This window comes from Acyrthosiphon pisum, chromosome A1 (genome assembly GCF_005508785.2).
Source record: "Acyrthosiphon pisum isolate AL4f chromosome A1, pea_aphid_22Mar2018_4r6ur, whole genome shotgun sequence".
Classification (NCBI taxonomy): domain Eukaryota; kingdom Metazoa; phylum Arthropoda; class Insecta; order Hemiptera; family Aphididae; genus Acyrthosiphon; species Acyrthosiphon pisum.
The window spans coordinates 127,770,151-127,791,404 of NC_042494.1; the positions used below are offsets into that span (position 1 = coordinate 127,770,151).

Here is a 21,254-nt window from a genome sequence, read left to right on the forward strand (position 1 = left end):
CGACGAACTATGTCTCCATGTGCAGTTACCATGTCTGCACAAAATCCCATCATTAAGTCATAGCTACTCTGTGAATGAAAATAGATATCAATCAGTTTTTGAAATAGATTTTAAAAAATAGACAAACTACTAACTTTATATGGTGAGTTCGTTTTAAACAAGCAGGGATTATGCCTGATCAATTGTTGTTCTTTAGCGCGGTCCAAAAAGTATATGAGCATAAATATTTTTCTTAAAATAAACTTTTTCATGGCAGCCTACAGAAAAAAGTTAATAACATTAAATTTTATAAATATGACATGATATACACAATTTCCATGCATTCAATTCAAGATATTACAAGTTGAGCCGGCTTATATGTGTGGGCTGGGCCGCCGGGACATTTGAAATTTTGAACATTTGACGATATTACTAATAAATTTATTACATATATAAAACACTGCTATTGGTTGATACAATGCTACAATAAGTTCATAGTCAAACCATAAGTTTATAATAATAATAATTGTATGAGCATATTAAGTATGTTGTACCTATAGTGTATTATAATTCCTTAAGGGGATTGATGGCGGTGATTTCCTGTCTTTGTCTAACACACGCGCAACATAAGAATTTAGACGTGTTTTTTGTCCAACGTACCGATTGACATAGTGAAGCGATAAGAATTCTCAAAACAGATTTGAAATTGTCATCAAGTCTACTTGAGATCGGTCAGTCTAAATTTTTTATTTTTTTATTTACACTTTTCCAAAAAATGAGATATGAAATTTTTTAAATAACTCTTTAATAATACAATAATTTTATGATTTTGGAGGATAATATAAAATATGTGGACTGGCCGATCTCAAGTAGACTTGATGACAAATTCAAATCTGTTTTCAGAATTTTTATCGCTTCACTACATCAATCGGTACGTTGGACAAAAAACACGTCTAAAATACTATGCCGTGCGTGTGTTTGACAAAAACAGAAAATCACGGTATCGAATCCCCTTAAGGGGGCTGGAGCGTGATTAATTTTCGGTCGAAAACCTAGCTCACGCCTTCAATCACTATGCCCAATATAATGTTCTGATATTAATTTTGAAAGCAGATTTGAATTCGTCACTAAATTATCTATGCTTTGACAATTTCATTTTTCCGATTTTTATTTTTTTTTACTTCGAAATTTACTTAAAAAAAGAGTAAAAATAGATCATATTCATAATTCAAATTTAAATACACTAATATAGAATATGAAAAATGTACGACGGTTAAAGCATAGTAAATTTAGAGGAGAATTCAAATCTGCTTTCAAAATTTAAATCGGAACATCCTACTGAACGTAGTGATTGAAGTCACTGGCAGTATTTTTTGAAAAAAAATGTTCCTAATTTTATTAAGAAATTATTGGTGACATGTGCATGCGCGTTAGTAAAATGACAGACGTATTATGATGCCCCTATACAACGTGATCGGTACTACGAATTACACACACTAATGTTCATCTACTTACAACACAATATTATATTGGGCGTAGTGATTGAAGTCGTGATCTACGTTTTCAACCGAAAATTAATCACGCTCCAGCCCCCTTAAGTACCTAATGTTTTCAATCGAATAACTTAAGAAACCAAAATATTATGTAATTAAATATCTAGTCTGTAGTTATACATCATACTATATTTGTTTACCCTAAAAACGTTTAAACAGTCATCACTCATCAAAATATCTATAGTTAATAGTTATATTGTCATGTATTGAGTTTACCTTATGGGAATACAAACAACTAAGGGCCGTTCTCACAATGTCCGGTTAACCGACACTTTACTGGACATTTTAAGAACGGCCAAAAGTGTTAGAGCGTAGTTAAACATTTTCCTACTTCTCTGTAGCGTATTTATGTTTTAAACCAACAAATTATAAATAATATAAATACTTATACAGTTATACGTGTGCTGATGTTGGTTAAATATACTTGCTCCCTTCAAAATCCCATGTAAGATTCTTTTGAGATTACATCTGGGACCAATGATAATTCTATTTAAAAATAAACAAGTTTAAAATGTTTTTCGTATTTGCGGTCTTTGCGTTCTAACGATTTAAAAACGTTTAATTTTCACTCTATATTTTTCCTTCAATTATTTTATTTTATTTTAATTAATTATACGGTCTGGGCCCTTTTGACAATAAACATTAAATATTTGAGATTATATTTATATTTGAGTTTCTAATAACTAAATTATTAGAAACCTAACTACGTTTTATTTTTAAACTAAAAATTGTTTTCTTGTATACTTACTTGAATAATGTTGATAAAATGTTTTGACATTTCCTTACTTTTTGACCAAACAAATTTCAATTGTATAGGTACATTGTATAAACGTTAATTGAAGACACTTAATATCTTTAGGCTGAGCCCAACAATTAGAATTTTGTTTTTTAGTTGGTTGTTATGTTTACTGTTTACTATTTAGTACCTAATACAAATTGTAAGTGAATTTTTATTGTTACGCATATTTCTAGTTATTTTTTCCCCGTGCATTTTAGTGATTTACCAACTTTCCTTGCCCAAAATTAGGTAAGTTACAGCAATTTAAACGTATTTCGTGTTTTAGCAACACTGGCATTTATTTCGTTATACAGACATTTTTGAATCCTCAAAGTTAGTTCAACCACCAAATAGTTTCTTTTTTAAAAAAAAACTTGTCTACCTATGAATAATAGAACTTTGAAATTATATCACAATATCAAGTAAATAAGAATGTAATTTATGCATTTCATTCATTTTAACTATTGATATTGCTACCTGAAAATCAGTTAGTTTTAGACTTAAGACAGTTAAAGATCTAAAAAAATAGGAAGAGGGGATTTGAGAATAAAAAGTAGTATTTTATATGCGCCTTTCTAATCAACAATAAACAATTCGGAGAACATCGAAATGTTCATACCAACCAATAATTAGTAATTATTAGTAGGTAATTACCAAGCGTAAATAAAGTTGAGATTCACATAATATAATCTATATTTTTACATCGCTATAAATATGAAATTTAAGTTTTTTTTAAATACGAATTTGTACCGTGCGGTCCCACTCAAAGCTACTCCGTTTATTACAAATCTGTCGATTTAATCTCCGTTAAAAAACAAAATTAAAATTGCCTGATTTTTCGCAAGATGTTAATAAGTAATATTATTCAATCTTAAGAATCGTAGGTTAGGTTAGGTTATTTATTATATTTAAATAAAGACATAGTACATTTAAAATGTGTACATACCTACTACATAAAGTATAAATATTTAAAAAAGTATTACAATAAACAAACATAATATAATGTTAAAATGTAATTAAATTCATGAGAGGGGAACATTGCCCATTTGTGGCACTCCAACCTTCCTAGATTTAAAGTTTAAGTACTAAATAGTCTAGTTTTCATAATCTAAAAATTGTGATTAATAAAGAGTTATGAATTATGACTTATGACATTTATATTACTGTTAACAAATACTACCTATTTATTTTATACGCTTTACGAGACTTAAAAGTTGGTATAAAATAGGACATAGTAGATTATTACTTTCATCAAATTATTAATTAATTATAATCTCCTGCAAAAGTATAAAATATTCAATTTTCATCATTTTCACGTATTTACAGGTGATCAATGATTGTCGAAATGAAAGTTTGAACCTGTACAACCAGTTTGGCATTGCAATGAAAAACGTGTTCGATATTCAGGTGAGTCCGGTAGTGCTATTATTGAAAAAAATTATTTATAAATTATAAGTTTAAAGTATAGCTGTATGTTGTCGTAGCTTATATTGTTTAACTATTTCAAACAAACACACCTAGTCGTATTTGTTTTACGCCTGCACAATATTTTTATGGCACACAACAACTGGCACAGAATAAATGAAATAATTTAATTTATTGTGTGCAACCTGTAACAGTTTTTTGTTTCGTGTGGTATAATAAATTGATCTGCTTAAATTGTATTACATTCACGAATGTTCGTGTCTAGATCTGATTTGTGCAAATAATGGTATAGTTATGATTGCCGTGAAATTAAAATATTTTGCTAAACTGCTGTCGTTTGAATTTTCTAGATTCGGAAAGTAGAATTTCCGAACCTAATTTGAGTAATTACAATGTAATGTGATCATCACTCGGGATTAGAAGTGAATGTGGTTGGACTTTAAATATATTTTTAATACAAATTTATTATATTTTTACTAAATATTATTGAATACTTTCATTTGTTGGTTTTAAGGCATATTTTATGGTTTTAAGTACTTACATATTTTAGTATATTATGACAAGATATTTACAATAAATATGAACCTTTCCATGTGACACTATTGGATATTTGTTAAATACGTGACCTACCAGACCGATAAGTAATTTAAAAACAGTCAAATGAAAAATTTTTAAATTATGTTAATAATTATTCAATTAATTAGTATCACATATAAAATAATACATGATTACATTTAATAATTTAAAAATCAGTCAAACAAAATATCAGCAAAATAAATTGTATAAATACTCATAGGTACCTATTACAGCATAATTATGTAAAAATTATTCAAAAAAATTCATAAGATTATTTTATTATTAAAAAAATTGTATTTTATTTTAAAAAAATGGTTAGCTATAATACAGTTTTTGTATATCATTTCAAAATTTGAAAAATTATAGTACCTGTTAGTTGATCGGTACTCGTATGTTGTCAGTACATAATAATATAGATAATTGTCTTGGTAGGTCACATACTAAACAAATACCCACTATTGTATTAAATCTTATTATTAATAATAATTTATCACTCTTAGCATATGTAACTAATTTGTAAGATTAGATTTTTGCCATAATATAAATAAATTAAAATATTTGAGTATATGACATGTTTTTCAATTTTAGGCTGCCATTGCTATTATTCAATTTCAAGAAACTGGACAACCAGTTTATAAGGCAAAAAATCTTAGTCTAAATGCCATTTGTGAAATGTATGGTTTGCCAATAAACTCATCTAAGGATCAATTGAGAACTCAAAATAAAAAAGATCCAAGGTATTGGATACGGAGGCCATTATCTAAGGATATGCTTGCTTACGCTGCCAGTGATGTGCTAACTCTCATGCCTAAGTTATATAAAATTTTATCTGCGTAAGTATTTTATGTATAGTAACATTTTTTAACAAGTTATTTAAATAATCCCTTGAGTAATGAGTACCTACGTAATTTGATAATAGTATTTGTAGGGTGCATAATGCAGGGAGTTTAGGATATTATATGGTTTCATGACACTAACACTTTGACAGAACACACTGACATTGCACTGTCTTATTCTGTAATGTATAATATGACTTGTTTATATAATATATATATATATATATATATATATATATATATATATATAATATTATTACAGCTATCGGTAATATTCGTGTCCGAATTACAATCTATCCTTATTTTAAAATTATTATTCATCTGAGTACATTTTGAAAATATAATCATGGTTTGAAGTAAATCATATAACCCATTTATTAAGAATAATATTATTAAAATATTTCTAAAAGGAAAAAACAAAAAATGTATCATTTATTAATTTTCTTGTAAGCTCCTAGTATCACACAACTAGGTTGATGATTTAATTGTCCTACACTCTAATGAATCTGTCAAATCATTAGTTGATTTTGATGAAAATTAGGATTTGGATGTCTGAATAATATTTAATGTTTGGATTTAATTCAGATTTCCCATCCCTACTAGTTTTGTAACTACCTTATGGTATACACAATTTCTTCATAGTTAATCGTTAAAGTTAATCGTTTAATATTAAATGTAATATTAATTTATTTTGTTCTAGCCATTAAAAAGTTTACTATTATGTTTTTATGTTTTGTTTTTCAAAATAAATACGTTAATTAATTTTTTATTGTTTTATAGTCAAATTCATCCATCCAATACTAAACTGTTCGAAGAGTTATGTGAAGAACAAGCATTTTTGTACATTTCCCCAGATAATGTTCAAAAACGTAAGCACCAGCGTAAAATTGATAATGAATTGCAAGTTCTTAAAGATAAATTGTCTACTGATAATGGAAAAAAATGTCGTTCTTAGTAACAGAGAATTGAGATTATTAAGGTATTTTGATTAATATCAATTAAATATGTTGACTTAAATATTCTTTAAATCTAAACTATGGTTGCAGGCATTTGGAATTAACTGAAGAAGATAAAGAAAAGTTAAAAGGATCCACAAAGGTTGCAAAAAAGTTAGAAAAAATGGAAGGAAAAAATATGTAAGAAGTGAAAATAATTTAATCAATATTAATTTATTAATTTATTAAATCATGTTTTATAGGAAATATAGTGGAGAGGACTGTGATTCTAATGAGTTCCTCAGTCTAGACAGCAATATTAGTGGTAAATCAACATCATCAGATAATTCTGCATCTGGTAAATATTTAATATTAATTAGTTTTTAATTTTTATTCTGTTCTATTGTTTATTTAGTTTATTTATAACTTTCAATGTTTTTAAAAGGGGAATGCCAGTCTATTGCGTCTGAACAACCGCTAAGCCTTACTGAAACTATGGAAAGGTTGGATGATGTATTATCTGATAAACTTATGGATCGTTTGGAAAAAATTGAGCGTCTAGAGTCATTGTTGACAATGGCCATGGATGCAGAGCCAGACCAAACAGATAGTTTAGATACTTCACCTATGAGTTGCAAATGCACCTGCCGTTTTGCTACAGACACTGTTGACATGTCTACTCAAACTGAACCACTATAATCCATTATTGTTGGAAATGAAAGGAGAGAAATACTTTGGGTTTATTATTTAGATTTTTTAAATCTTATGCCCAGCCATGGCCTTTGGGCCTAATTGTTTAGTTTACGACCAGGTTTCATATTGCTTTTGTTTAATGTAAAAAGTGGTATTGGAAAATCTGGGTCCGTGTATATAATATCTATAGAGAAACTAATTAACAGGGTTGAGTCTGTACAATATCCGTCCATAATATTATTATACGTGTTATATTTTGTGTTACGATATAGCAAAGGTTATAAATAATATTCAAAATTTGACAGCAATAAAAAGAAAATCCGCAAGGCGGTTAGACATATTAGACTGAAAAATATTATATTTTTATTAAATTTGCGCTAGCATCACGACGTGCCTATTTAGATTTTAGAAAAATTAATTATAGTTGACTTTGTTTGCTCAAACAGTATTAACCTAAACTATAGTATTGCATTGTGAAGTCCATGTATTAAAATTAATAACATGAACGTATGTATAATGAATTATCATGAAATGGAAGGTATGTTTGTATACCTGTTAGGGATTTAAAAATAAATGCATGGTGTTGTGAAAGTAGACGTTTTACTTTACACCTATTTAACTTGAGTAATCCAAGCATGTACATTGTACCTGTTTTCTGGGAGGGGAAGGGGGTTAGTTAATCATAACAAAAATGAATTACAAATTAAAAGTTCTATTATATAAGTAAAAAATGATTTTGGGTAGGATGGTTTGAAAATTCCCAATTCCCCCTGTACACGTGCCTGATGTGGTAGATGGACATTTTCTCCTGACTTAATCATTAGTAGAGCCCGGATTTCAATGCGGTATTCATGAAACAAATACTTCATTAGTGAAACTTTTATAGAGGAAAAATTATGTATCCAATAGGAAAATTTGTAGGCCGTGATTATAATTTATAAACACTGAACTTTTAAACAAATTTCGGTTTTTTATTTTTTATAAATGTTTAGTAAATTTATTGTAAATTTAAATTTAAGTAGGTGTACTTAATAAAACATTGCATTAAAAAAATTAATTTATATGTCAATTTTTAAGGGCATTATTGTGGTAAAATATATTTTTTATGGACATTTTTAGCAATTTTTTTGGAGCATTTAAATCCGGGCCCTAATTATAAGACATTTTCTCTCCATGTATATTATGCATGTATATTTTACACACAATTATTTGTGAATTGTATAAATTCTGCAACTCAATATTGTCTATCTTATAAATCACTAAGATAACCATGATAAAATAACATGGTATGATGGCAACGTTCTGAAATATTGTCAAGTCTTGTGCACATCATTGTATCTAGTTTACCTTATAATACGCTATATATTTATATTAGTCATGACAAACCCCATGAAAAGCGGTTAACTGGATACTGATGAAAGGCAAGATAACGAGTGTTATTAACTAATTAAATTAATTAAATTGCCAGCAAACCATGTTATTTTAATATGAAGATAACCACCGATTATACAACTGGTGTTAACAGTTGGTATATTTCATGTACATAAGCATGCGCAGACTACCGGCATGTAGTGTCAACACATTAACACACACACCCCTATTATACCTATATATTCTTATTCACTCCTAAAGTTATAAAATCGAATTTGGATGGGTTAATTTTTTTTCCTATATTATTGGCTATTGCGTATGATAGTAAATGATGTCAAACATAATCATGATAATATTATGTCCTTTTTAAAACTTAAGAGAGAAAATGTCTTACATTCACCTGGTAAAACCTAACCATATTTCAATATTTGTCTTCCTTGAGTGGTGTTATTGTACATTATTAACAATATTCTTAATATCATAATATTAATGTATCAGCGTTGATAATGTCATTAAGTATTATTATTTTATTTTTGTTAGAAAAATATTAAAATTTAACATTAAGAAAATTGGTTGTATTTGTAATTTACACTCTTACAAGTTTTATTTAAAACATAATTGTGTTATTTATTTACTAACCAAAGTTATAAAAATAAAATGTATATTTAACAAAATGACATGATAAACTCACTTTTTTTTTTCTTTTAAAAATGTTTTGATCCAATTATATTTCCTATCAAGTATCAATATTATATTCTAATATTGCTATACTGCTATTTAACCACATACTTTTATTATCATGTTTGATAAGTGTTGCTGCTGAAAATCATATTATATTTGACTTATATCTAGATTCTAGGTATCTAGAATCTATGCTGTCGAAAAATATTGTAATACCTACTGTTGTCTATACAATTTACCTAACATTTTGTTAGGAAACGAACACCTACGGTTCAATTATTGTCGGTATTGATTTAAGAATCTAAAATAACTGTGCAATTTAATGTGATAAAAACTTGTACCCCAATAACGCTGCCAGAGTAAAGTTTATTACCACAGGGGTGAGTGCATAAAAAATGTGTTGATATTGCGTTGCCTCAATTTGAAATTTGTCGTTCTTGGCGGTCCTGCAAGTGATAAATAATAATTCCTAGCACTTACAGCACTGCCCACGACACAACAGCCGTTCCTCGTTTTTTTGATCAGTAGGTATGATTGTGATGCGTCTTTATTCAAACAATCAACAATGGTCTGGCGTGAGTGACGTGACAATATGGGAGGGAGGATCAGGTATTCAGATGAGAGTACCTACATATTTTTAACATCCATAATACTTTACTAATATCATATTATTATGCCGTGACGATGTAGATACACATAATATACTAAACAAAATATACAAAGGTACGTCGGCGACGCATTGTAATAAAAATATACGAGATTAATATAGGTAACTGTTTCCCGAAACAATAAAATACAAAAGCATCGTAGTAGGAACCTAACCTTATTAGTTAAATACAATAATTTTAAAACAACAACACTCGAGAAAAAAGTTGTATGATATTGCGAGTAGGTCATCCACAACTCATAAAGTCATAAGTCATAACGGCCACCCACCTATAATATGTATATGAATCTAGGTCAAAATATCGAGGGTTAGAAAACCAACGAATACAACAAAAAATCCAAATAAATATTTCAATTAAAAACGACTAGCTAAAACAAAAATTGATATTCGATATTCTTTTTTTCAAAATGTACTTATCTAAAAGTACCTATGGTTGTCAATAATATACGTGCTATAAATAATTATAAAAAATTTAAAAGGTGTTCAAGTGGGTATCGCTTGGCTGCTGTACAGTAGGCACCTACTTCGTACTTTATAATAACATTAAAAAATATATTTAAACAAAAAATTTGAATGTTGTCAATCGGAAAACCTATAATCTTGTATCTATATATAAATTATATTAGTGTAATTTAATTAATATAACTGTAATATTGTTGATGTTTTTTAAAAATTGTATTTATTTATCTGTCTTGTTAAATTTTTTAATGAAACGAAGACGAAGTATATTTATCAGGCCGAAGCACCCTATAAGTTGCCTGCAGTGAAGCATTAGTTATTTTTAGCATTCTCTATGACCATGACTTTAAACCATAGACCTATTAACTAAGTTTAGTTTATAGGTCTATGCTTTAAACCTAATGTCTATGCTCGCGTAACCGCCGTCTGAGTTTTCACACTGTATACATTTAACTGGCGATAAAATTGAAATGGTATTGACAAAATGTGCACGTAATTTTAAAGTAATAAATTACGTGCATTTTATGTTCATAGTCAAGTACGTAGGTAATAGTAAATAATATGATATGATAATATACGAACAGCAACAGTATAAAACCATTTTCATATTATATTACCTCAAGCCCTCCAACATTCATACCTATATAACATTTGTAAATACCATAAAATGTATATAGAAGGAGGGGGGGGGGGGTAATGGTGCGTTTATTTGACACGCATTAAACAAGATATTGGCAAATATTCCAGAAACGCCCTGTTATACATTCGAGCCTTAAAAGTATATTGATTGTTATCCGAATCCGAACACCAGTTATTTAACATCAATATTCAATACACACACATAGTTTAGGTAATGATATTATATTATGGTATATATAATAATATATATTTTATTTCGAAAAAATGTCCATATAAATTATATAAATTATATAAAGAATACAATTAACAAATTATATATATTTTAATTATAATAATAAAATATGCACTCGTAATAAAATAATCATAATATATGCTTTTCAATTTTGAAAAATAAAATATGACTATTCGATTTAAAAAAAAGCAACTACGTTTTTATAGATATACACTATACCTATAAGGTATTTAAAACAAAATAATAATAACAGTTTAATTAATATTATTATACTATAATAAATTATAACAATACAAAAACTGTATCTATTTGTACCTCTATAATATGCACTATAGGTAGGAGGTACTGGTACATATATTACCATTGATATTATAATACTATTATTATAGTCAATTATAAAATCAATGCTATATAGCACAAACACCGTAGGTAATATATTAATATTAAAATAGTATATTAATATCCTATATATACACTGGGTGTAACGCGTGATATGTATATAATATTAAAATAATAATAATTTTGTGAAGACTATAATATTATATATCTATATAATTTATAAATAAACAACATTACTATATATATAACCATCGCGATGAAAATAATAATAATGATAATAATATGATAAGTTGTCGATCCGCCGCAGCAGACGATTTCACTAGGCCAGCTGCAACAGGTGTCGGTGGCTGATCGTGTTAGCGTCCTCAGACTTGGCAGATCCGTTGCCGCTGTCGTCGGAATCCTGTACGGCGTGTCCGCTTTTATCGCGCACTTTCAATCCCAATCCTTCGCGGTACTCTCGACTGAGGCTCCTGGCCGTTAAGCTGTGCACCTGTAAAAACGTATAGGTATACAACAATAAATCACACAATGACGGAGATATAATAAGTCCACTGAGTCCACTAAGCCCCCCTGACTTTGACCGATCGATTCGAAATATATGCCGGCATCATGAAAATAATTGCATAGGCATTGGAATTTTAGAATGTTTGCAAAATATTGGCGTATTTTTCCAATGGAGACGAGACGATACAGTCGGTAGTCGTGTTAGGATTTGTGGCTTGAAAATTATTTTTTTGCCACCCCCGCTTGACTGTGAATAATATAATATGCGTTAAATAATCATACGAGTTTTAACCGTATTAACGATATTATAATTATATCAAGGTACGACCCCACTGGACGCGATTTTCGATGCGAGCGATCAGTCGGTGAAAACGATTTCGTATTGGTGAGATGTAGCCGATTTAGCAGGGATGTGTGTTGTGACCCCCAGTGATCCCCAGGCCCCCCCAAGGCCCAAAACCCGTATTTCTAAATAGAAGACTTGAATTTGTGTTGTAAAAATTATTGTTTTGCATTTGTTATTATAAGTCTTGTGAAAATTATAACTATTAGGTTCCCCCCAATCAAGTCTCAGGAACCGCCCCTGGTGATCCCTCATTATAAAATTGCTCGCAAGTGCTTTAAATATAAACCCAACAATGCGTATATAGGTGTATAAATGTAGGTATAATGTATGTATTATATTATATGGAGTGTATAATGGGCGAATTCCGGAGTCGGCGATAGACCTTGAACGACGTATCACTGCGTATCCATCTATATAATATTATAAATATTATATATAGGTACCTCCTAATATCATTGTTTTACTCGTATGTTATATTGTAATGTCCATCGGCCGCGCCCTGCAACGTTAAATTTCATATACCTATGCACATACTTACATAAAGCGTATTATATTATAAACGACCAGTTGTCTATCCGTCTAATATCACTAATAGTGTCTTATACTGAGTTACACACAATATTATTGTAATAACTGTATTACACCATATACAGTGTGTCCCAGAAGTCCAGTATCACCCTTAGTATCTCCGTGGAAAATCAATATATTTAAATGCAATTTTTTTATAGTAATAAGTATGGAAATTCTGATTGAATAACATAATATTCGATTTTTTTTTTTCAAAAATTCAAAAATTATCAAAAAATTTTTTTTTGGAAAATAAATTTATTAAATTTTCAAGATAGCCATTTTGTTGATCATATTTTTTAAAACAGTTCAAAAAAAAATATTAAAATTTAATGAAAATCGCCCTAGTTAGGGCTAATTATTATTATTGTGAATTTCTAAGAATAATAGTTATGTTACCTATGCATACGGCATTAGCGAAATACGGTTCGCGTGTTCATTATTACAATCACGCTGGTTTTTCGGCTAAAATTAAAAATAATAATTAGCCCTAACTTGGGCGATTTTCATTAAATTTTAATATTTTTTTTGTTGAACTGTTTTAAAAAGTATGATTAACAAAATGGTAATTGAAAATTTAATAAATTTATTTTCCAAAAAAAATCGAATATTTAGTTATTCAATCAGAATTTCCATACTTATTACTGTAAAAAATTGCATTTAAATATATTAATTTTCCACGGAGATACTAAGGGTGATACGGGACTTCTGGGACACACTGTATATACCTATGACTATAGACACTAAACTTATTTTAGTTATTACTAAAATAATCGAAATTTCGCGTCCCACGCTCTATTTTGTTGATGATTTATTATCAAAGATATTGGAGATAACAATGTCCGCGTTCTGACAGATGTTTTAAATATTTTGATTTTATATAGACAGTAATTATAGCTACCTACTTAAAGTGTAATATAATTAACCCTTATATACCTATAATCAGTTTTTTTAAAAATCACCTAATTAAAATTCTTATAATAAAAAATCAACACTTTAAGAAAAAGCTTTTGACAAGACTACATTACGGATAATATCGTTTCCAATTATTTTTATCATAGAATTTCTGGTGCTGGAGATATCTTATATGATTTCAGATGTGAAAACAGTGCTATGTTTTTAAAAACGTACCTTCGCCTTCGGAGGACGGTTTGAACCATATTATAGTACAGAATAAGTGCGAAGACACTAAACCAGACGAATAAATGAATAATTGTTTTTTATTGACGGCTTCTGAAGACTGAAATATGGTAAGCATATAATAACGGCGAGATTTACTTTACTACGCCCAACTTACTATTGGAGGGTGCCAATAGTAATATCGTCGAGACGCTGACAAAAGGTTTTTTGTTGCTTTATTATATATTATTGCCTATTGGTCTATAGGGTCCGGATTTAAATGCAATAAACACTTTCAAAAAATAACCAAAAATGACCCAACATTTTTTTTATAGTCAAGCAACTACGCGCAACTACAGATAGCAAAACGATGGGCTGACTTTCGGCAGTAGGTATTAACACTTTATCTTAACTAAACTAACAATGATTCAAAAACAAGATACCAAACTCCGGCACGCACAAAATAAACAGTATACTGGAAATAATTATTTCTTGATATAATATTTTAAGTTTCCCAATTTACACTAAAAGCTTGTACAATGTATTCATATATGCATTAAAAATCAATAAAACTACCCTGAAATTGCTCTAAAAATGGAAAAACATCGAAAAATTCAAAAATAATTCAAAATCAAATGTTCCTCTTTCAACAGTTATATCTGGTACTTGAAACAAATAATGTACTTGGAATGCATTGAGAGCATCCAAAAATAATGCATTTTTTTCCATTGAAATCCAGGTCCTATACACATACATTTTACGTATATTTTGCATACAATTTACAAAGCTATCATTTAATGCTACAGGGGTAAAAGCGTAAATCTAATACCTACTATTATAAAGGTACCTTACCCACACATAATTATCGATACGGTTTCGAATTTTCGATTCATTCGGCGTGTGCACTGCATAAATACCTATCTATAGATGAAAAGTATACATTCGTGAGTATTAGTAACGGTCGTTTATTACACTTGAGGACACGCTCACTGAATCGTGCAGTGAAAATAATAAAAATACTGATTGTTACGACACAAATCGTTAAATATATATGTATAAAAATAATGCATATTAATTTTGAACTATAAAATATCATACAGAGTTTTAATAAATCTAAATCAGAAATTATAATACAAAAACCACACAAGCAAGTATACTGAGTTGATTCTTCTTTTAAACGTTGCCACTTGAATAAGTTTATATCTACTTATATTCTATCATAACTTATAGTAGATTGTAATAAGTTTATACTTATATACTATCATAATTTATAGCATATTGTAGATTACCTATTATATAAGTTATACATTTGAAAACTAAAAGTTAATGTTAAAATATGTCATCGAAATGATAAAACTCAAGTGTAATATTGTCACAGTATAGTAGGTACCTACTATAATATATTATCAATAATAAAAGTCAATAGCAATAATCAGCATTTTGTCAACTGCACAGTGCCACAGTACATTATATTTATGATATATTATCCATCATAAAATATATTGTTGTACTTAATACATCAGAATTTATACAAATGCACAACATATTTTAATACTTTTGTGACATGTTGTTAATGTATAATAAAAATAAAAAATACAGATGAATGCAAATAACAATATAACAATTAACAATTTATACCAACATATCGATAGTGACACATTATTATACAGTACTTTTCAGGGGACTTAAGAGAACGTATATTACGTGTGTAGGTTACTTATACGCCAAATCAGTCAACCGGGACCTGCCTATATTTATGTACATTATACATAGTACATAAATTATATACATATACACAAGCACACAAAACATTTAATACTAATCGAACCTCCTTTGTAGGCGGTATACTTTCGCAGCGTAACACCCAGGTGGTTTACTTACTTGTCTGCTCGGGTTCTTGCATGTGTTTTCAGCGTTCTAAAAGTGTAGAAAAAAAATCTAAATTAAAATTTTTCAAAATTGTATTGTAATTTAAAATAATAAATAATGCCCGTATTGTTTGAAATAAATAAGTTAATAATATATTGTAACCACATAAGTAGAATACTATATCTAAGGACACGATCATGGAATCGGAGAGCCGACACTCACTCCACCCCACACCCACCACCAGTCGAATCATTGACAAAGAAAAACAATTGTAAAATCAACCAAAAGACATACATTTCTCGATTGATTGTATATTCGTATTTAAGTTGTTCACACGAAGTCCAAAACGCATATTAGTTCAATTTTCAAAAGATATTTCGAACGGAAACTATGAAAAGTTTGTTTTCTGTTACGTTTCGAGTGCCAACTCCGGGAGATTTAGAATTTAATTAATCAACTATAAATGAGTCTTAGAAAACCAAAGTTAAATTATGCCACGAGAGGGCTTTGCCTTCTCCCACCCCTATTTATGGTCGTGACTAGAGACTATAGTCTCCAGACTATATCCGGACTGTTATAGCCCCCATTATTGAATAGGTACATGTATTATATTATTAAACGCATGGCGATATAAATTTGCTGCAAGGACATGGTTTAAATGCCCTCTATTATAGTAATGTCAATGGGAATGATCAGGTTTTTAGCGTGAAAAGCGTCAAGACAAATAATATCATATAGGTACATATTGTTAATTTTCAAATGGAAATTATTTATTTATTATAGTATAAATTACAAGTCCTGCTTCGGTAAATCTATATTCTACCGATCGTGTTAGATTCTTATTTGATACGCCGCTACCATCGACTACCGAGCTTAATATTATATTATATTAATATGGCTACAAATCACACAAGTTATATTATATCATTAGATACAAATATTGACTTCGGTTAAACTCACGTTGGACGAAAACTGTTTGGCCAGTTCTCTGACCGAAGGCATACAGTGGTGCACGTTGTCTGCCGATTCCGCGTTGGAACTCTTGAGGACGCCGCTGCCGCTATCCCGTCGGTCCGTCCACGAGCACACCCGAACCAGTTTGTCTTGGCCGCCGAAAGTGCCAAAGGGCGCTAACGAGTCGCCACTGGACGTCGATTGAGGGGTGGCCGGCGCGGAGTCCCGGAGTGCGCCGTCAGTTCGCCGCATGTCACTTTCGAGTTCGTCTTCACCGATCTGTACTACCAGTTTGGACACCTTGGTCTGACACACAACACACATCGCGGGCACGTGTTTACGAATCATTACAATATAATAAATTCAATAATTGGAATTTGTTACAGCGTTGAGGCCGAGAAGCTTGCATGTTATAATGTATTATGTGACTAGAGACGCTATCCCGGATCAAAAGTTCACCAAACAGTAGAGAGCCCAAGAGGCAATGGGCAATAGGACGTAGATGGTTGTTGGCCCCGGCCCCGACGATGTAAAAAATATAATCCTATTCTTACCAGAGCTTTGAACATTGCTCAACTCATACAAAGACAAGCAACTTATTAACACATATCTACCTATTACTATTACGAGAGTTGAGTTCAAACTAAAATACTGTAAAATAAGATACAACAATAAATTATTATACTGTGCGCATTTGTTTCACAGTGAGCCTTTAAAGTTAAATTTGTATAAATAAATAAAATTATAAAAAAATTCTAATGATTTTTGTTTTAAGAATGTACACAAACGACCAATGATTGAATGCTGTTGAGTGATGACTAAAGAGACCCCCGAACTTAACTCTCTCCCCCCCCTCCCTTATCCTAGCTTGTAGAGACGAAATCTTGAGGATGCATAGTTGATAAAACATTCGTTTAGGTAAAGTCCGATCACTCGGTATTCCAAAATTCCAAACTAATATTGAACCACCAAAAAGTAAATACCACCTACATTCCTACTATTTTCAGCACTACCGAAAACCTAAAAAATCATAAACATATTTCATATATAGGGGCGTGTCACTTAAAATGTAATTTTAATTTTATAGTATAGATGTGTATAATATTATAGAACGACAGCGTAAAAGAAACCGATCACGCAGACAATGGCTGAAGTGGTCATTATAGATGAGTGACAGAAATGCATAGAGTCCAATACACTTGGCCTACACTATACCTACGCGCGACAATATTTTCTACAAATTATTTATTTTAAATTATGAATTATTTCTGCGAATAAAATGTGTTTAGAAACAAACGTAGGATCTTTGCGGTGGTTCCCGCGAGTACACCAGCGCAAATAAAAACTGCAGCAAATTCTGATTAACGATACATTTTATTTGAAATATGTATGGTAACAAAACAATATTATATATTATATGGTAACGCGTATTTCGATTTCGTACCTACGAAAAATATCACATAAAGCCCAATTTCCAAAATTTCCAATTTTGGCTCACAACCAGGTAATCATAAAGAATAAATATACGAATAATAATAATAATATATAAAAAAATCGATCAAAACATTTTATATGGCACGTTCATCTATTATAGGTATGGCTCGAAACGTCCTCGGAGTAAATGGGATTTTTAACAAAGTTGTCTGTGCCTGTTTGGTTCCTAATCACGGTTCTGAGCAAAGTTCCGTACACTATTGATTTTTCCAAAGTACTGGCGTCGTCAACACTAACCTGTTTTTGTCTGGCTTTCAATTCCCCGGACTGATTGATGTAGTAATCTCGACCGTACCTGAATGAAATTTTAGATGATTGAATAGGTATTATAATATTTTAGGACAATAGATACCCACACCCAATAAAACAAAACTCTTCCAAGTAAAATCGAAATTATAGCGTCCAGGTTAAGATTGGATTTTAAACTCATTTTACTAAATTTTAAGTTAATATGAGTTAATATAATACGTATACATATTATATGAAATATATACAATGTACTATAGTATTACAATAATATGATAAAATGTAAATCGCAGTGACTTCTATGTTTAAGAATATTTAATTTAAAAAAGGGCTTTAAATTATCTTGAAGATATTCTATTCTTCGAATTCGGTATGACGGTATTAGGTGAGGTTAAAGCTTTAATATAATTAACCTTCATTAGATAGTATATGACACCATAATTTCGAATTTGCTTACTGCTTAGTAGAATTTTACTATATTATAACATGCCGGTTATAGATGAACGGAGACGGTATAACAATAATGGGACGTGGATGCTCTAAATTATTAATAATTTTTTTTTTTGGACTTTCGAACGATAATTACCGCTGCGTGTCCGGTAACGAGGGGCTGCAAACAATTTTCAACGGACTGAACGTGTCGTTTCCATTGATTAAATTCCTGCAGGAAAAACGTGTAGGTATGTAATAATATTATTATAAAACGTTACCGTCGGAGGAAAATGAAATAGTTTTACAACGAGCAAAACCGTTTGTGGAAAAAATAACAAAAAAAAACTCACAGTGACGCTTCGCTACTGCTCCTGCTGCCGAACAACGTCTTGTACTTGCGCTTTTCGATGTTCTCGGCGGAGTACGGGTTGTTCGTCAGTGGCGTCGCCTTTTCCCACTTGGAATGTTCTCGTTCTGCTATCGTACCTGCCGATCAAGACGAGAGTAACTTCACTTGCTCTGTATATAACGATTTACCTGATACGACGACTTATAATACGTATTATAATAATATAATGTCCCAGCAGGTCCTTGAACCCAGAACTAGGGGATTTATTAGACTGAATCTTTGAATTATGTACATAAAACAAATTATGCAATCAAAAAAGCGTCATTGATCGATAATTTAGGAATTTAGTATAGTTTTAAAAGTTTGCTAATGTTCTTAGTTTTATCCAAAATTTAGAATATTTTTATATCGCATCAAAATAGTTTGTTAATTTTTTTGTAAAATTTTATTTTTCATCCACATTATATTTTAAAATGTATAGTAAAAATCATAAATCTTTAAAATACACATTTATGAAGAAAAAAATTTTAATATAAAAATCGTAACTCTATGCATTTATTTACTATGTATTTAACATTTTGAAATTTGAAATCCAGACATCACATTTGTATCGAATCGGATTTCTTCTATTTATTAATTATTTTCAGTAAAAAATATGCAAATGCATGATAAGACTTAACCCTTAAATTAATTAACATGTATATATAAATACTGATACCTGGCCTGGGAGGTAACTCTTCGTCTTCTTCTGCGACATTCACTTCTTCAGATGACACCGAGTTGACTTCGCTACTGTCGGTGGCGCTTAACATTAAACTAGATCTATAAACAACGATACATGAATGTAATTGGTATAATTAAAATAGTTATCATATATATATATATTACATACCAAACGGCAAACAATTGAATAGTATGTTATATTATACATAACATCATTGTGTATTCGGAAATAATGTTATATACGTAAATAGGTGTTTTATACATTACCTTGGCCTAGGCACCGGTTTTTCGTTGACTTCTATAGTATGATCAAAATCCCTCTGATGATCCATTGAACTTTGACCTAGAAACGCATAAAAAAATGACAACAAATTAATATGTCTGTATATAAAAATGTATAATACTTTAAACAGACTTCGCGACTGCGCGATGTGACACCAATAAATACCAATAAATATATTATAGATTATATAGGTATATTCTGAAATTTAAAACGACCTACCGGAATCTACTTGGGAAAGTGCAACGTGTTTGTTGCAAGCCTCCACTACGGGATCCCAGATGAGCGGGTTGTCCTCCTCGCTGCTAGGGCCTTCGAACAGTAAAATTCCACCGTCGGTGGAGTTTGTGTCGACGTCCGAACGTTTCGTCTGCAGCAGCTCCGATTCGAAATCAGCTACAAGTATGACGGAAAAGCAAAAGACACATTCGTCACATAATATAATATTAACAGGGTAATCAAATATACATAGTGATACAAATAAATGTACAAACGATGTATATGAGATAATTATAAAATCATAATTATAAATTACAGAGTTCGAGCAGCTCGTCCAGTGCCGAATTCGAATAGTCGGACAGTTCGGACGTTTCGTCGGCATCGCGATCGCCTATTAGCGGCCTGGTGACTTCGGACGGGTTTGGCACTAACATTGGAACGGGTACGGGATGATGGTGATAATTGTTGGAGCCGGACATCCGGTTTACCCTTTTCTTTTGGAACAGCCAATTGTCTTCCCACGAGTCCACCGTGGCGCTTATTCCTTGATCGTCGGGATCGATGGTACTGCTGCCGTCTGAAAAAAAAACGATAGGTATTTACTGAATACATTCGACGAGAGCATCATAATAAGTCGGTTTCACAACGGTACTTAGCAAAAGTCTAAAGCCAAAGTTAAGTATATATAGAATTTATTATTTAATATACTATATATTATAGGGCCTCGCTAAACGATTGATTCGTATAATTATAGGTTCGATAAAATAAAAAACAAACGAGACTTGGGTGCCAATACAAGAATGGAATAAATATAATCATAGTAATAATATACTATAATATATATCATACACCATTGAACGCACGTATAATGGAGTGTAATCCCGACCGCGACGTTATTGAATCATTGGCAGAAGTGAAAGCTACATAAAAAATTATAATATATGAATATGCACGCGGCATACTCAATATTAATACGTAATAGAAGA

The 21,254-nt window shown here is 30.5% G+C and overlaps 2 protein-coding genes across 6 annotated transcripts in view; one reads left to right on the forward strand and one right to left on the reverse strand.

Annotated features, from left to right (window-relative positions):
* The window catches only part of LOC100169316 (egalitarian protein homolog), a 17,346-nt gene extending 8,523 nt beyond the window's left edge, over positions 1 to 8,823 (forward strand). The window contains 7 exon segments of the mRNA XM_008184657.3: positions 3,637 to 3,717; positions 4,900 to 5,144; positions 5,928 to 6,084; positions 6,086 to 6,126; positions 6,194 to 6,283; positions 6,346 to 6,440; positions 6,528 to 8,823. Coding sequence (XP_008182879.1) covers positions 3,637 to 3,717; positions 4,900 to 5,144; positions 5,928 to 6,084; positions 6,086 to 6,126; positions 6,194 to 6,283; positions 6,346 to 6,440; positions 6,528 to 6,781 — 963 coding nt within the window. The 3' untranslated portion in view covers positions 6,782 to 8,823.
* A 2,004-nt stretch (positions 8,824 to 10,827) lies between these two features.
* The window catches only part of LOC100160431, a 49,922-nt gene continuing 39,495 nt past the window's right edge, over positions 10,828 to 21,254 (reverse strand). For 3 of the 5 annotated variants that reach the window (XM_029488283.1, XM_029488285.1, XM_029488284.1), the window contains exons 10-19: positions 20,585 to 20,845; positions 20,272 to 20,445; positions 20,037 to 20,112; positions 19,765 to 19,868; positions 19,048 to 19,186; positions 18,852 to 18,926; positions 18,257 to 18,314; positions 16,532 to 16,831; positions 15,584 to 15,619; positions 10,828 to 11,656 (exon numbers count right to left, since the gene is read on the reverse strand). In XM_029488283.1, coding sequence (XP_029344143.1) covers positions 11,483 to 11,656; positions 15,584 to 15,619; positions 16,532 to 16,831; positions 18,257 to 18,314; positions 18,852 to 18,926; positions 19,048 to 19,186; positions 19,765 to 19,868; positions 20,037 to 20,112; positions 20,272 to 20,445; positions 20,585 to 20,845 — 1,397 coding nt within the window. In that variant the 3' untranslated portion in view covers positions 10,828 to 11,482. Of the gene's footprint in view, positions 11,657 to 15,583; positions 15,620 to 16,531; positions 16,832 to 17,880; positions 18,315 to 18,851; positions 18,927 to 19,047; positions 19,187 to 19,764; positions 19,869 to 20,036; positions 20,113 to 20,271; positions 20,446 to 20,584; positions 20,846 to 21,254 lie in introns of those variants that run through there. The other 2 variants (XM_001946912.5, XM_029488286.1) reach the window with 2 other exon arrangements.